Source organism: Panthera pardus, unplaced genomic scaffold (assembly GCF_024362965.1).
Source record: "Panthera pardus isolate Hobbes unplaced genomic scaffold, ASM2436296v1 HiC_scaffold_16, whole genome shotgun sequence".
NCBI lineage: Eukaryota > Metazoa > Chordata > Mammalia > Carnivora > Felidae > Panthera > Panthera pardus.
Genome location: NW_026526721.1, coordinates 86,480,548 through 86,498,343, shown reverse-complemented (window position 1 = coordinate 86,498,343; position 17,796 = coordinate 86,480,548). Strand labels below are relative to the sequence as shown.

General features: G+C 37.0%; 2 protein-coding genes across 4 annotated transcripts in view; one reads left to right on the top strand and one right to left on the bottom strand.

Annotated features, from left to right (window-relative positions):
- The window catches only part of MRPL47 (mitochondrial ribosomal protein L47), a 37,814-nt gene extending 35,517 nt beyond the window's left edge, over nucleotides 1–2,297 (bottom strand). For both annotated transcript variants that reach the window (XR_008422508.1, XM_019463238.2), the window contains exon 1: nucleotides 2,164–2,297. Coding sequence is in view for 1 of the 2 variants with exons in the window: in XM_019463238.2 (XP_019318783.1) it covers nucleotides 2,164–2,261 (98 nt within the window). In the remaining variant the exon portion in view is untranslated. The remainder of the gene's footprint in view (nucleotides 1–2,163) is intronic.
- Nucleotides 2,298–2,362: 65 nt separating this feature from the next.
- Nucleotides 2,363–17,071, top strand: NDUFB5 (NADH:ubiquinone oxidoreductase subunit B5). 2 transcript variants are annotated; one of them, XM_019463240.2, is made up of 6 exons: nucleotides 2,379–2,582; nucleotides 9,306–9,394; nucleotides 10,452–10,518; nucleotides 11,853–11,914; nucleotides 13,129–13,235; nucleotides 16,816–17,071. In XM_019463240.2, exons 1-6 carry the CDS (start codon nucleotides 2,459–2,461, stop codon nucleotides 16,934–16,936), a joined length of 570 nt encoding a protein of 189 aa, XP_019318785.1. In that variant the 5' UTR covers nucleotides 2,379–2,458; the 3' UTR covers nucleotides 16,937–17,071. The 2 variants fall into 2 exon arrangements, with proteins under 2 accessions (XP_019318786.1, XP_019318785.1); XM_019463241.2 differs by lacking the exon at nucleotides 13,129–13,235 and having other exon boundaries at nucleotides 2,363–2,582.
- The last annotated feature ends 725 nt before the right edge of the window (nucleotides 17,072–17,796 follow it).

The following is a 17,796-nucleotide window of genomic DNA, read 5'->3' as shown; positions in this document are numbered from 1 at the left end:
ATTATATGTGATATCCAAAAGTTGGTAATAATGTAAATATGCAACCAGGAAATGGTTAAAAAATTACTGTGCATTTGTATAATAATTTATTATGCAGTAATTTAAAAATCATGTTTTTAAAGAATATTTAATAAGCTGGTGAATGTAAAACTCAATAGCAAAGTGTATCACAAGTGTTGTATTCCTACCAAAAAAATTTAACTTGAATCTAACCATGAGGACACAATCAGACAAATCTAAATGGAAGGATAATCTGAAAAGGCTGATCTGCTCAAAAATGTTCTGGATTAAAGATGACTAAGAAGACATGACAACCAATGACAGTAATGAATGATCGTTGGTTGGACCCTGGAAAAAAAATTAAGAAAAAATTTGGACTGTGTGCTACGTAAAAGCACGGCGACAGTAGTATATTAAATACTCCAGAATGATCATTGTAGTATTGTAGTTATAAAGACAGTGTTCTCGTTCTTAGGAGACATATACTGAAGTGTCACAATGCCTCAAATAGCTCAGAAAAAAATACACATAAAGCATGGATATAAAGAGACATAAAAATGTGACAAAATGCTAAGGTTTGCTTAATATAGATGAAGAGTGGTTATCCTTTGTAGTACTCTTACAATTTTTGTTGGTTTGAAATTTTTAAATATAAAAAAATGGGGAAACAGGGTAGAGCACCAAAATGCATACATGTAAATATGATTCTGGCTTTATTTTAAAATTACACGTATGTGGGGGCACCTGGGTGGTTCAGTCAGTTAAGTGTCTGACTCTTGATTTCAGCTCAGGTCATGATCTCATGGTTTGTGAGTTCAATCCCTGAGTCAAGCTCTGCTCTGACAGCTCAGAGCCTGCTTGGGATTCTCCCTCTTCTCTGTCTCCCACTGCTCCTTCCACCCGCACACCTGCTCTGTCTCTCTCTCTCTCAAAAATAAACTTAGAAGAATTACATGTATATATATATATATATATATAAAAAGGAATGTAAGGAAATCTTTGAGTGGCAAAAATTATAGTTGATTATTATTTTCTTCAAAACACTTGCCTTATTTTCCACTTGCCTTATTGTCTGCAAATGAAGCAATATTCATTTTGATAATAAAAATCTAAAATTTATTTTATTTACAATTTTTTTTAACATTTAGTTCTGAGACAGAGCATGAGCAGGTGAGGAGTAGAAACAGAGAGAGACACAGAATCTGAAGCAGGCTCCAGGCTCTGAGCTGCCAGCACAGAGTCCAACTCGGGGCTTGAACTCACTGACTGTGAGATCATGACCTGAGCTGAAGTCAGATGCTTAACTCACTGAGCCACCTAGGTGCCCCTCTAAAATTTATTTTTAAGAAAAAATGACAGTGAATTACAGACAATTGATCCAAGTTTGTCACCTTTATCAAGTTACAACCTGTGAACCTCTGCAAAATGAAAAAAATATTGCTTATCTCTAAAGTAAGTGCAAGTAATATATAGCACATAATAGATGCTCAACAATTGTCTGTGCTGGATTCAAGGACACATACATGACTTCCTTTAAAAAAAATCCGACATACCCAATGATTTATAAAATCCAACTCATTAGAGACAAAATCCAATAAAAGGGAGGAAACCATATACCATAAACTCGTCAGTCTGTCCAGAAGACAGGCTGTCTTTCCAGAAATAATAAACACCATATGTAGGATGTTCCTTTCTCACACCAGCAGAGCTACTTTCCGTTCTTTTGATTACTTTCACTTATTCACTCCACATTTACTGAAAAATCTGATAGATTCTGGAAATACAAAAGCGCCTTGGTTTTTATCCATCCAAACTTGACATAATCTTCAGTTCCATAACCAAATCCTCTTCAGTGCAGTTTTTCCCAACTCACCCATCCAAAGAGGATACTTCTGTACCTCTAGGTTTAAGCCAACAAATACAAATACTTCTGTTATCTACAGACCCCATGGACTGTCTGGTCCGCACTAGGTGACAAGAAAAAGTTTGAGAAAAGACCGGAAATGTCGGAGGTGGACGACTTCTCTAAGGGCATTCCCTTCTCACGCAGGTGAGTTCGGGTTCGGTTATGCGCGCGGCCTCTCAGCTGTTTTCCAGCATCTCGGCAACCAAACAAGATCCAAAGTCGGAGAGGAGAACAAACCTACTCCTCACATCACTTACCCTGTGCTAGGTGGGGCCTGAAGACTTATTAGCGACTTAGAAGCTTTCAGCCCGGTCAAGACTTTTCTGCAAACACTGCCCAAACTGGCCGCAGCCATGTCTCCACAGAAAGTAAGGATACCGCGGTTTCTCCACAATGATGTCACTTCCTGTGTCTCAGGCCGACCGGATGGAGAAAACAGAAATAGGCTTTGCCCTCACTCAAGATGGCCACTTTCCGCCTTCGCTCTCGTTGGTAAATTGGCTCTTTCGGCTCCTGTTACTCGCCCCAGCTTTTCAATTGCCCGTAGTAGCCATGGCGGCCATGAGTTTATTGCAGCGGGCCTCGGTCACTGCAGTGGCCGCTCTCTCCGGCCGCCGGCTTGGCGCTCGACTTGGATTCGGGGGCTTCCTCACCCGTGGCTTTCCGAAGACTGTCGGTGGGTGCTAGCTTTGGGAAAAGCGCGCTCAGGGGATGTGGGATGAGAGATGAAGAGCTCCTCCGGAGTGACCTTGGTGGGATCTGGAAGGAGCTGGGAGAAATTGCGGGCTTGGGGCTTGAGAGGAGAGATGGAGCGTGGGCTTTGTGAGGAGGTCGAGGGTTTTCCTGAGGTAATCAGATCGATCGTGTTTAAATCATTAATTAGCATTTGTCAAACACTTTACCACTCAGCCATCCCAGTTGGTGCTAATATGCGGATGAAGTTGAGGTTAAAAAGGCACAGACCAGAGATCTAGGTGTCTCAGGCACCGGATTCTCTCTGTACATTCCACCCTAGGTTCTAGTCCCACAAGGTTGTAAGTCATGTTGCCCAGGAGCTCACTGATGTTAGTAGGCAGGTGGAGAGGCTCAGGGTTAACTCCTTCAGTAGACACAGTGCCTACACCATACTTTTAGGGGTCCCTGCAAATGTTTTCTCTTTCTTTTAAAACCAGGAGGAAGAAAAAAAAAAAAAACAACAACCTGTAATGTTAATGAATGTGTGGTAAGGAATCCAGCCTGGATTGTATTCGTTTTATATCAACGGAGTCATAAAATAGTAATTTTTAATATCTTCTTACAGTGGAAGGGGCCCATGAAGGAAAAATCCCTAGGTCCAGGAAAGTCATAATGCAGTCATGCCAGGGTTATTTGAAGCTTCTTGGAGACTGTATTGACTTCTAGGAGAGTGAATAATTATAATAGCAAAGTCTCAGATGCATTGTATTCAATCTAATTCTTTCAAAGACTCTGCGAATTAAGTACAATGTTACTATCCCCATTTTACTAATGTAGGGACTGTGACTCCGTTATTACAAAAATAATGCACTAGAGCACCAAATGTAATATTTATTGAACACCTATGTGCCATGTACCATCCTAAGATCTTAAAAATATTAATTCATTTAATCCTCTTGATAAAAAATATACTGTAAGCTGTCTGCCCTGTGCAACACAAGAAGGTAGAGAGGAAGTGTACTCGAAAGCCAAAAAGATCTCCAACCTCAAAATATCTTTCTCTACCCCTTTTTTCTTCTCCCAATTTAATTTGAATTATGTCACTTCACATAGAGACTTGTCACAAAAATGATGGAAACAACTAGTGGAATTCAAGGATTTCCAGCAGGAATTTGAACCTGTTTTAAAAAAAAAAAAAACAACTACATGTGCTAACATTTCTTGATAAAATCCCTTTGTAAGCCATTTCTGATTACAAATATCCTCCTCTTCGAATACTCCCTGGAGATAGTATTTATTCATGTCTTGCTGGAAATAAACTCAGGTGAAAACCTCACTCCCAGATCCCTTTTATACGTTATTCCTCCTTTCTTGGATTTCTGGAAGGATCAATACCAATAATCTATACCCTTTCCACTGGGACCAGGGAAGGATCTGATAGCTATATTAGAGTCTGTGTTTCAGCCTGATACCTGCTTTCAAAGGTATTTTGCAGGTGGTTTCATCTGTCACTGTGGAATGAAAGGTTTTAATCTGTTATGTTATTGCTTATGTCTGCCCCTATGAGACTGTAAGACCCAGGAGCAGAAAACCTTGTTTTGTTTTCTCTGGAGCTAGACTGCCTACATTCAAATCCTGCTCCAGAGTTAGTAGCTATGTGACCTTGGGTCATCATATCTTGGAAGCTAAATGGAAAGTACTTAATTGCTTGGAACCTGTGTTTCTTTATCTTTAAAAAAAGATGTTTATTACAAGTGTGCTTATATTCTGTTGACAGGGAAATAAATCTAATCTCTTTACTATTGACAAGTATTTATAATCCTGAAATATATTTCTGCATAAGTTAGCATCTTTCTAGAATGTCATTTTGAAAGGTGCTTGTCTCTTACCATAAGAACTGTTAGAAAAAAAAAAAAAGAGGATGATAATTTTAACCTGCCTCATAAGGTAGTTGTGAAGAGTGAGTGGGAAAATCGACAGCACCTAGATTTAGAAGCATTGGTTTACTAACAGGCCCTGTGGCCACCCCTTTCTTATACATGTAGTACTGACATGTTATCTTCATTCACCGTCCTTGAAAACTTTTCTCAGGAAATAAGCAGATACAAGTGTTCTATTTAAATTATTTATTAAGTGTCTAATATCAAGGAATTACAGAAATGAGTTTAAGTTCTTCCCTCAGCTGCAGTAGCTTTAATATGAAGACTGATGTGTGCACATTATGGTTTAAAAAAACTGAGAAGAAATATTTAAATGATTACATAAACAAAGTGATATGGAGTTAATTCAGATGTAGAAGATGGGGCATTTTAAGTGGATTCTGGATAGTTTTAACAGCTGCAATTGGCAGAAGAATAGAGGATGTATTTTCTGATATATCTGAATATGGGGGGTCTTGAGATAGGTAGATGTTGAAAGAAAAGGCTTAAGAAAAGGGAACTTGGGACCAAGTTGGGGGAGTGGAGGACTGAATACAAAACCAAAGTATCTTAACTGTTTTGTAGGCTGCAGAGAGTGTTTTAGCAGGAGACCAAATCAGTAGTGTGTTTTGGGAAAATGCTTCTGAATTTGGATGGCTTATAAGGGGGTGTTGGTTACTTAAGCCAGTGAGGTAAAGAGGGCAGGAAAGAAAAGTTGAATCTTAGAATCAAGAGGCCTTGACAATTGATGAATGAGGGGTAGGTACAAGGAAGATGAATGAGTTTTTTAGCCTGGGTAATTGAGTTGGCGGAGTCATTAACTGGGAATAGTCTGAGAATGAAGGAAAGAAAATGGCTAGTTTTTGATTGTTGTCTTAGAGACACAAAACCTAAATTATCTTATTTGATCTTCACAAATATCACAGTTGTCAAAAACCATGTAAGCAGTATTCACCCTAATATTTTTAAATTGTAAGCAGGTGGCCTGACTACATCAACAACAAATCATGAAGGCTCAGAATGTTTGAGAAGAGTTTAGTGCTATGAAATATACTTTAGAACAGTTAACAATAATAATAACAGTAATAAAATAATAATAGTTATTTAGCACATTTAATGACATGAATAACTTGTTTAACAGTAAAGGTAATTATATGGAAAGCAAGCAAGCAGTTCACTTTACTAACTGCATTAATATTGCTAGAATACAGCCAGACCAAGCATTCTTCCATAGTTTTTTTATGTTACATTTTTTTATATCTGTTAATGGTGTTATGCGTAATCAGTTGTCCCTAAAACCAGGTAGAGTTTAATCCATGTCTTTCTCTCTGGGTAGTGTGTGTGTGTTTGCCTGCCTGCCTGCCTGCCCAGTTGAAAGGGAAAGTTGGGAGTACACTGTCTCTTCTGAGTAGATTTACTTTCAGAGAGTGAGGAAGGATCCCAACTGACATTTAATTTACTTAAGAAATGTAAATTCCAGCATATTTATGGAGCATCCATCATGTGGCAGACACTAAAAGGTACTGGGGATACAGTACTGAATAATGCGGTCCTTGACCTCATGGACTTCAACAAAATAATCAGGCTTAGTGTGTATTGTTCTAAAAGAACTAACCAAATAATATCACGGAGGATAAGTAGGAGGCCAGCTTTGGATAGGGTAGTCAGAGAAGACCTCTTCGAGGAGGTTACATTTGAACTTGGTCCTGAAGGATGGAGGTGCGGCAGTAACTGTTCAAAGAGCCTGGGGAAAAGCTTTTCGGCAAAGAGTGCAAAAACTTGAAGTCTAGAAACAGTTCTTGGAGTTGGAAGGAAATCATTGAGACTGATAACTTGGAAAGGTATGCCTTTTTGTTCTAAGACAGGCCATGTGTTCTGATTCTTTGAGGAAAAGGACCTTAGATATCCTCTAGGCCAACCCCTAGAATATCCTTTTTACATCCCACTGTTGACACTTGAATAACTCCAAAAAGGGGACTGGAGAGGCAGTCCAATTTTATTTTGAACCACTAAAATGGTTAGAAACTTCTTCCTTGTATTAAGCTGAAAATTACTCCTGGTTCCTCCTTTCAGGTCAGCACAGAATAGTGTGAGCCTTTGTTATGGGATAGCCCTTCACCTATTTAAAGGCACTTCTCTGCTTTCTACCCAGACTTCTTTTTTGTAGGCCAATCAGTTGCATTTCTTTAAGCTTCAGTATATCAGTTTCCAGGTTGTTTGCCATACTGGTTGCTTAAGTTGGGGTGTGCTCCAGGTTGTTCCTCTAAAACAATATACTCTGGGATGGACACACTCCTGCAGGTGTAATTAGGAGATGGAGGTGGGTGTTCCTCCTGTTTTGACCCTACACTTCTCGTACATAAGATTAGGATTGAATTGTCTTTGACTTTCTTGGTTACCATATCACACCAATGACTCTGCTTAAGTCTGTGAGCAACTTTTGGGAGGTCCAATCAGGACTTTCCACTTCTTGTATTTAATCCTTTTAGATTTACCCTTTTATAAATGTGTGAGAGGACTTTTGGGGATCCTATTTCATCATCAGTGTAGTAGCCATCCTTGTAGCAGTAGCTTTGTGTCATCAGGAATGCCATTTTCACCTCATCCAGGCCATTTGTAGAAATCTCAACTTCTCAGAGCTTTGGATGGAGCCTTTTGGCAGGTTGTTGGATTAAGTAATCAGCACCTTTTGGGTATAATCGATCAGTTACCCATTATAAATTCATCTAATTTGCTACTTCTCTCACCTTTTAATGCCCCTTCCTCATACCCCCCATCTCCACCATCCTGTCTATATAGGAACCTTACTTCTGGGCCTGGTTTTTTCTGACATTGCATCCTGTTTCTTTCCTTTGTTGGAAAGAATAGCCTAGCACAGGGCCTACACATAGTAGAATAGAATTAATGAGTGGTTTGTACTATTAACCAGCTCTTTTTTTTGCATCTAGTCCACAAAGAATTCCAATGTACCTTTCTTTTTTTTTCAACGTTTTTTATTTATTTTTGGGACAGAGAGAGACAGAGCATGAACGGGGGAGGGGCAGAGAGAGAGGGAGACACAGAATCGGAAACAGGCTCCAGGCTCCGAGCCATCAGCCCAGAGCCTGACGCGGGGCTCGAACTCACGGACCGCGAGATCGTGACCTGGCTGAAGTCGGACGCTTAACCGACTGCGCCACCCAGGCGCCCCTTTTTTTAAATTTTTTTTTTCAACGTTTTTTATTTATTTTTGGGACAGAGAGAGACAGAGCATGAACGGGGGAGGGGCAGAGAGAGAGGGAGACACAGAATCGGAAACAGGCTCCAGGCTCCGAGCCATCAGCCCAGAGCCTGACGTCCAATGTACCTTTCAAATGATTTTCTGAAATATATAATCACTTTGCCACATTCTCTTGTTATTTTAGAAACTTTAGTAGTGTGAATTGTACACAGTAAATGCATGCCAGCTTCGAATTCTCTTGTGAATTAACTTCCTAAATTCATTGCAAGCTACTATAGGTGATACCAAAATTAAGAGTATAGTTCCTACCTTCAAGACATTTATATTTCAGTGGAAGCGGTGAAAGCAAGTATGCATATCACTAGAATATACAACAGTTCAGAAGTAGGAGACATCTCATGTGATTGGGAATAATGTTGGTTTTTGGAGGTTAAAATGTCATCTGGGCCTAATAATGTCAGGAGAGGGAAAGGCATTCCAGACATTTAAGCTTGAACAAAGGATACAAATCTTTATGACCTCTATTATAACTAAAATTACTTTAATGGGGAATTAGTTTTGTATTCTGCAGTGACTCCCATGGGAAATTTTTTTGAATACACTTTCATACAGCAGAAACCATAATCTCAGTTTCCCAGTAACAGTGAGATCCTTTCCTGCTTTCAGCACAAGGGCTTAGAGTGCCTGCAGGGATCCTTCCAGGCATCCAAGAAAGGGAAATCATGTAGAAATAAGCTTAGGGGTGAAATTTTGCCTCAGTTTATCTCCAGTGAGGCTTGACTGCATACTGTCCAAGGGAGAATTTGAAAAGGAGAATAATCACAACCAGAAATGGCTTACAAGGGTGCCTGGGTGACTCAGTCAGTTCAGTGTCCGACTCTTGATTTCAGCTCAGGTCATGATCCCAGGGTTGTGGGTTCGAGCTGCATTGGGCTCTGCACTGAGCATGGAGCCTGCTTAGGATTCTCTCTCTCTTTTTCTCCCTCTCTCTCTTTCTCTCTTTTCCTCTGCTCATGCTCTCTCTCTCTCTCTCTCTCTCTAAAATAAAATTGAAGAAAAAAAAGAAAGAAATGGCTTACAGACCGATTTTATCAAGATATGTTAGAGTATTTACTTTTAACAAGTTCAAGTTCCTGCTGGAGATATGTGGAATAAATATCTTTCCATCTATTTTGCTGCAAATCCCTGATGTATATTTCCTCATCATATGAAGTGACACAATTTGAGTTTATTTATTTTATAGCATTAGCAGATATTTACTGCAGAGATAAAGAAAGATAATTAGCCCACCAAGAGTATCTAACCTCCCTGCCTGCTCTGGAAACAAATTTAGACAATTATTTAGATATCTCTTTAAAGTTGAATAAAAATGAAGAGAGCTAGAGTTTACAATAGTACATTAGTGTTTGTTGAAAGATACCCTATCTGCCCTGCCTTTAGTACTCAAATAAGTATGTATTTTTTGTCTCAATTCATATTAAACATTTATGAACATACATTTTCTTATAACCTGATTTTATGTCAGAATAGAACAGTATACGTTTATGAGCCTTGTATATGTAACAGGGTAATTTAATATTGCCAGCTCCTGTGCGACACAGTGGAGATCATGGGAAAAGACTGTTTATCATCAAACCTTCTGGATTCTATGACAGGCGTTTTTTGAGTTTAATGGTGAGTCAAAAATTTTGCTAAACTAAACTCTTCATATACAAATAGGAATTTTTTTTTTTTTGGCCTATTTAGAAAATAAGCATCTTTCATTTCGTAAAAGGTATTATTTTATTATTTCACATTTCTTTTTTAAAAGATAATTGAGATTTTGTCCTGTAATGTCTGATTTGTTACTGAATTTCTTTTTAAACTAGTGAGCTTTTCGTTCTTCATAAAAAAGGATTCATATGTATTAGAGGTAAAAAATGAGCCATTCCTTTATTCTCAAGATTGTGGGGTTTTGAAATGTAATCTGTGTTCACTGTGCATGCATGCGTGCATGCACACACCCACACACATACACTAAAGTCTATAAGTTATTAAACTTTGAAAATGGATTCATTTGGGGATAATTATTTATATTATTAAAATATTCTTTAAAATACCAAGGAACTCATTGAAAGACTTCCTTAAAGTAACTACATTATTTTGGACTACAATTTTTTATTTCTGTATTGTTCAGGAACATTGATTTCAGAGGATGAAGTGGGGTGCCAGCTATATATTTGTATCTCAAGGCTCTTTAAGGAAAAGTAGAGGCCTGGCAGATAGAAGATTGTCTGGACGCTGTCCTCTAGACCTCTTGCTCGCCCATTGTGCTCAGTGCCCCTCCTCACTCTCCTGGTTGAGCTCCCACTTTTCTTGTCATGACCAACTCAAACTCTACAGTGGGTAACAACACCCAGATGTTTTTGCACTTCCAATCTTAATACAAAAATTTCTCAACTTTTATTACATCGCCTTAACCAAAAATGGGAAAATCACTTAAACATATATTGTATTACCCTTTTACAATTAATCCTTACTTTTTCTTTCATTTTTGCTTCCAAATATAGGCATCTAAAAGTTAGAGCAAAAGAAAATCTCAGAAATAAATACTTTGGTACCACATCTCCAATATGGCAAATTTATTTTACAGGCAATGGAAAGAAATCAAAAATTGAAGACAGTTTAAGAGTGGGGAAAGAAAGTTAGGTAATGGTTATGTTATGTGAAAACTATTTTTTAATCTCAACAGAAATTCTACATTTTGTTGACTGGGATTCCAGTAGCAATTGGCATAACTCTGGTGAATATATTCATTGGTAAGTACCTCTCCAACCAAACTGGTAAATTTTTAAAACCCATGTATATTAATAACAGAAGGAAATTACGAATGTTATAAGAAAAAATTATTTAAATAATAAACATGAGATTTTATTTTACAGTAACCAGATCTCAATCTGCAACAGGGTACAATGTTGTTTTTTTAAAGATTTTTTTTCCCTTCAAGAACCTTGAAGGTCACCAACTCTGTAGAGGCCACAAATGGCTTCAGAAAGCCTTGTTTTCCTCCTTGTTATTTCTCCAAAACCAGTTTGACAAGTCTGAATAAAAAAAAAAAAAATAGAGGTAGAGGTGGAAGAGAGGCTAAAGGATGGAAGAATTTTTTTATGCATCTTGGAACATGTAAAATTATAATCTAAAAAAGAATGAAACTGTGAATGACAGTGCAAATTAGATTTTCATGGGAAACACTGCCCAAACTACTTCTAACATCTTGACTCCTAAAATTTTTTGTCTAGTAGTGGTAGGGAAAACCAGAGGGAATAATGTGTCTTTTATTATATTTTGTTACATTGTATAAAAACAATGTGAAACTCTCCTATCATGCCTTAGACAATAGACAATGCCTTACAAGTAGAAGACATCTAAAAAATATCTAATGAATGAAATAATTTTAAACCACATTAAAGTGAATCTAAAATACAGGTGACCCTTGAACAACGTGGTGGTATCAACCCCTTGCTCAGTCAGAGATCCACATATAAGTTTTTGACTCCCCCAAAACTTAACTACTGATTGCCTATTGTTGACCAGAAACCTTACTGATAACATAAACAGTTGGTTAACACATACTTTGTGTATTTTTTATATTATACAAAGTATTCTTTGTATAAAGTGATAAAGAATTCTTGTGATAAAGTTAGCTAGAGAAAAGACAGTGTTATTAAGAAAATGATAAGGAAGGGCGCTTGGGTGGCTCAGTTGGTTAAGCGTCCAACTCTTGATTTCAGCTTGGGTTATCATCTCATGGTTCATGAGTTCAAGCTTCATATCGGGCTCTGCTGAGTTGCAGAGCCTGCTTGGGATTCTCTGTGTCCCTCTCTCTCTGCCCCTCCCCTGCTCCCACACTCTCTTCTCAAATAAATAAACTTTAAAAAAAAAAAAAGAAAATACAGTACTGTACTGTAAAAAAATCCACGTGTAAGTGACCCCATGCCATTCAAACCCATGTTGTTTAAGGGTCAACTGTATTTGATATCTTCATTAGTACAGAGCTTTCTTTAAAACCACAAGAGGTTGGTTTCTTAAATAGTGGAAAATTAATATTACAAACTGCTGATACTAATTGGACATCACTATTTTCTCTTATTAGGTGAGGCTGAATTAGCAGAAATTCCAGAAGGCTATATCCCAGAACACTGGGAATACTTCAAGGTTGGTATAGGCCATTGAAAGTTACTTTCCATTACGTGTCTTGTCAGTGTACTGATTAATGTCTTAATTTAGCAATTATGATATATTCAATTTTTGGTATGAGGGAGATGACACATTTTGTGCTCACTTTTTTCAAGCAACTTCTTTTGGTCATTTGTTTTATCGCTTTACGCTGTATGGTTTTTTAAAGAATGACTCTGCAGTGCGTTCTCATCCTAGCATATTAACCATCAGAACATATCCTAAGTTCAATGCCATAGGAAAGATTTTACCAATACTAATGCTTAGCTATTCTTTATCAAGCACCTACTATGTAGCAGGGGCTGTGGTAGTGTTTTGTAAATATTACCGTGTTCCATGTGAAATGTGCTATTATTATCCCCAATTCAGAGGTGAGGAAACTGAGGCATAAAAGAGGAGAAGTGACCTGTCCAAAAGGTAGGGCCAGCATTTGGACCTATGCAGGCTTGATCTGAGAGCCTGCACTGTCATTTTAGCACACTGTCCCTGCTACTAAAACAGCAGCGTCGGGCTGCTACGAAAGCAGCATCAGGTTCTGCACTGACGGTGTGGGGCCTGCTTGGGAATCTCTAAAGTTAATTCTGTTACGTGTCTTTATAAGTGTTGTGGTGAGATGGCCTTGAGTAGAGTATATTCTGTCATGTTTTATTATCTGACTGAACTATATTTCGGAAAAATATATCATTAACATAGCATTATTATATCTTAAGGCAAGTCATACAAATAGTTTATCTGTGCTGAGAGAAGGAGCTTCAGTTTTTCATCACCAAACCCTGGGTTTAGCTCCTAAATTAGCCACTTAAGATCCTCAGTGTAGTATAATGGCAAAACGCACAGATTTTGGAGTCAGACAGACCCAGTTTGCATCCAGATCCTGGCACTTAGTAACTGTATAACTTTGCAAAATTTGCTCATCTATAAAATGGGGACAAAAATAATATCCACCTAATGGATTAAAGTAATTTAAAAAATATATAAAGTAGTTAGCATTTAGTTAGTATTATTGATTTACCTGAGATGGGCATTTTTTAAATATTAAATATAATTTATTATCAGATTGGTTTCCATACAACACCCAGTGTTCATCTCAACAGGTGTCCTTCTCAATGCCCAAGAGATGGCCATTTTGAAGAATAGTAAACTGAAAAGGCAAAGTAGTGTTCAGAAAATAATAAACAAATTTTCTCTTGTAGCATCCTATCTCAAGATGGATTGCCCGAACTTTCTTTGATAGTCCTGAAAAGAATTATGAAAAAACAATGGCTATCCTTCGAATTGAAGCTGAAAAGGCTGATTTACGGTAAAAAAGGGGAGAGGGGCAGGAAAGAAATCTCCTTCCTTACTATTGTAAGCCATAAGAAAAAAATTAAATTGTTTCAACACTTTAGGATGCTCCATGTAAAACAATGAAGATGGGGATGGATCTGGCCTGTTTAGAGTGGAGTTTATGAGCTGGAAACTGAGACTATTGGTTGATAATATCTGTCAGAGTAAAAGGAATTCTTTTTAAAATATCTCACTCTTTTGGGGCGCCTGGGTGGCTCAGTCGGTTGAGCGTCCGACTTTGGCTCAGGTTTCATGATCTCACGGTTCATGGGTTTGAGCCCCACATTGGGCTCTGTGCTGACACCTCAGAGCCTGGAGCCTGCTTCGGATTCTGTGTCTCCCTCTCTCTCTGCACCCAGCCCCACCCCCGCCCCCTGCCCCGGGCTCACTCTCTCTCACTCTCTCTCTCAAAAAAAGACATTAAAAAAAATTTTTTTTTAAATTCTCACTCTTTTAAATGCAGGGAAGCCCTCTCCTCCATCTATGCCCCACCTCCCTCAATTTCCTTTCCTCCTCTACCTAGTCTCATCCTTAAAAGTGACTATTTAATTATTTCTTGTGTATGTCCCTAGAAGAAAATTTATGCCTTAAAAATATATTTTGTATATCATTTGAAAATATATTAACACAAATAGAATCCTCTTATAGACACCGCTCTGTACCTTGCCTTCATTTCACTTAAATAGATCTTGGTGATCTTTCTATAATAGTACGCACCCTGTTCATTTTAATGTCTGCATTATATATTTTACTGGATGGGTGTCCCTTAATTTTTTTAACCAGTCCCTTGTTGTTGGTACTTCGGTCCTTTATAAGTTTTTTGATAATATACATAATGCTGTAGTCAATATCCTTCTACATAGACTGCTGCATATTTATTTAGTATATCTGGAATATAAATTTCCTAGCAGTGGCACTGATAAACCAAATGTTATATGTTTAGATTTTAGATAGATGTTGCCAAACACTTTCCCAAAACATTGTTTATCAGTTGTTTTTTGTGTCACCAATACATGATAATTTCTGCTTTCCATACCATTCCCTGTAAATGGAATTTATCAAGCCTAAACATTTTGCTGATAAGATAGTTGAAACATGTTATTTCATTATTTCAATTTTGTATTTTTTTGTAAGGTTGAGTATTTTTTCACAAATAAATCTACTAGCTGTATTTGCTTTCCCGTAAATTGCCTTTTTTTCTACTAATGTATACATTTAACTAAAATATCTTTTTGTTTTTGTTGCAAGTATGTTTTCCTGACTTGTCATTTGTGTTTTGATAGTGTAAAATTTTTTGCAGCCTAAGTGTTTTTATGTTTCAGGTTAACAAAAGTGTAGTAGTGGTAATGTGTTTCTGAACACTTACTATGCATCAGTGTTTTAATTACTTTATATATATTTACTCATTTAATTATTGTCAAGTTTGTCAGTCCTTTTCCTTAGCTTTTGGGATTTTGTGTCATGCATAGGTTTTTGATAGTAATTAAATAGGGAAATATTTAAGTCCAAAATTATTATTTTTTTTAATGTTCACTCATGTTTCCTTTTGCTACTTTTAAATGTGATCCTGTCTGAGATTTATTTTAGTGTTTGTAGTGAGGTTTACATACAGTCATATGCATCCATTAAGTTCAGTGGGTTTTGATCAAGGAAAATAGCTGTGTAACCATCATAGCCAAGGTCATTTCAGTCACCTACTGAGCCTCTTTCTTGTGCCTTCAGTCATTCCCCATCCCCTACTCTTGGCCCCAGTCTACCACTGATCTGCTTTCTGTTATTCTCTTTTAAACTTAATAGTTTATAAAAATTGCTATGATAGTAAAAAAAGTATGTATAGATATTTAAATGATTAAAAGAACTAGATATGTAATCATACATGTATATAGTTACCATATGAAATTGTTGTATTTAAGAGCATGGAACCAGCAGTATGGCTCACACTTAGTAACATTGGACTTTTTTGAACTTCAGACATACACCTTTGAGTTCCAATTAAAAGATAGATCCTAGAATTCCTTAGACATATAGAGATTTTAAATAATTTCCAAACAAAGTGAAAACCAAAACAAAAGCGTGACTTCTACCCCCAAAGGAAAGATGCTGTTGTGAGGATGGAACAGGAGTACCTATGTTTTTAAAAAAGTATATGTTTACGTGGGCGCGTGGGTGGCTCAGTTGGTTAAGTGTCGGATTCTTGATTTTGGCTCAGGTCATGATCTCACGGTTCATGGGTTTGAGCCCCACGTTGGGCTCTGCACTGACAGCATCGGGCCTGCTTGGGATTCTCTCTTCCCCTCCTCTGCTCATGCTGTGTCTCTCAAAAATAGGTAAACATTAAAAAAAATTTTTTTAAGTATATGTATAGGTATTTGGAAAACTGAAGCATAAAAGAAAGATACAAAATAGAAAGGGACTGTCTCCCATAATTGTTTCTGCCTAAAGATAACTATTATTTTTTTGCCCTCCACATTTTTTAATACTTTCTGCATGTGTATGAATACATATTAGTTTCTGTTTTTTAGTGAAATGGGAAGATGCTACACATACTCATTTTATACTTTGCATTTTTAATCTAACCCTATATGTATCATCTCTATTTACTATATACAGATTTTCTTCATTCTTTTTAACAGGTGCCTAGTAGTCTATTGTAAGGGTAAAACCAGTCCTTCTTATGAATATTTTAATATTTGCATTTTGGATAATTACATTCTAAAGAGTAGAAAAAAAGGATAATATGATATATAATCCTTAAAAAAAAAAGAATACACTCTCTTACATACACAATACAAAGGTAGGTAGACTCTCATAGGTAGGGTTAGTGAGTTGGTTAAGGTTAATAAAGTGCATTATTTAACTGTGATAAATTTCCAGTCAGATGAAAAACTTAATATGTAGTCTATAAAAATGGAAAGGAAAGGTTTCGTGGAAAGGGCCTATTTCAAAAATAGGTGGTCTCAAGAGGGTTTTGTAGAAGGCAAGAAGATAGGAGATGCATTACCACTATTCAAGTGAAAGTGATCTGTCCAGATAAAGAGCTGGGACAAGAGGAAAGAATAGATTACCAATTCAAGTGATGTTTTAGTGATTAAAAACAGTATCTGTGGGCTAACTACATAAGCAAGATAATGAAAGTCAAAAATAAGCCCCAAATTTTGCTTATAGGTGCATATCAGATAAATGTATACACATGGATCTGTGGAGGTATATTAATACTTTACATACATACATACATAAATTTATTTATTTATTTAGAGAGAAAGAGAGTATGTGTGAGCATGGGAGGAGCAGAGGGAGAGAGAATTTGAAGAAGAATTTGAAGAATAGTCAGTTCAGAGCCTGATACGAGACTCGCTCCCCTGACCCTGGGATCATGACCTGAGCTGAAATCAAGAGTCAGATGCCCAAACGACTGAGTCACCCTGGTGTCCCTTACATAAAGTACTTTAGATAATACTTTACACAAAATCAAAAGACTCTCTTTATGGAGATAATTCATTAATTTTGCAGTTGGAAATGATGGAATCACAGTACTGCTGTTCTGTTTGTTACAGATTAAAGGAGCTAGAAGTCCGAAAGTTAATGCGTGCAAGAGGCGATGGTCCCTGGTATCAGTATCCAACCATTGACAAGGCACTGATTGATCATTCTCCAAAAGCAACTCCTGACAACTAATCCTTTGTTTCTCTAAATACAAAATATATTCTCTTTAGGGGAAAATTAATTAATATATTCTGTATTTTTTGTTCACGTGATGAATAAAAGATCTTCCATTGCTTTTTTTCTCAGCATTGGTTCAGATTAAAATTTTGTGTGGGATTTTAATTTTTTTCAGTTTTATTGAGGCATAATTGACAAAATTGCAAGACATTTGAAGTGTACATTATGATGATTTGGTATACACTGTGAAAGGCAGATTAAGACTTGATTTGTGGGTTTTGCTTTCTCTAAGGTTTATCATATAATAAAAAAAAAACTTGGACAAATAGAAATTTACGAACTACTAATGGTGTAACTTTAAAAGTCTAATGTTTTAATTGTCTGATAATTAGAAATTAGAGAAGTCTAATTATGTTAAATATCAGGAAATCTAGTAGTTTACATACATATCTTGTAGATATCTAGATTATTCAGAGGCAATTCAGAATTTTAAAGTATGTATATTGAACTAACGATATAACATAATGACACCTTTTTTTTTTCAATATATGAAGTTTATTGTCAAATTGGTTTCCATACAACACCCAGTGCTCATCCTAAAAGGTGCCCTCCTCAATACCCATCACCCGCCCTCCCTTCCCTCCCACCCCCCATCAACCCTCAGTTTGTTCTCAGTTTTTAACAGTCTCTTATGCTTTGGCTCTCTCCCACTCTAACCTCTTTTTTTTTTTTTCCTTCCCCTCCCCCATGGGTTTCTGTTAAGTTTCTCAGGATCCACATAAGAGTGAAAACATATGGTATCTGTCTTTCTCTGTATGGCTTATTTCACTTAGCATCACACTCTCCAGTTCCATCCACGTTGCTACAAAGGGCCA

Coding starts and splice junctions, on each gene's coding strand:
- NDUFB5 (XM_019463240.2), top strand. CDS start 2,459: ATGGCGGCCATGAGTTTATTGCAGCGGGCCTCGGTCACTGCAGTGGCC. Junction 2,583..9,305: donor TGGCTTTCCGAAGACTGTCG/GTGGGTGCTAGC, acceptor TAATATTGCCAG/CTCCTGTGCGACACAGTGGA. Junction 11,915..13,128: donor AACACTGGGAATACTTCAAG/GTTGGTATAGGC, acceptor TTTCTCTTGTAG/CATCCTATCTCAAGATGGAT.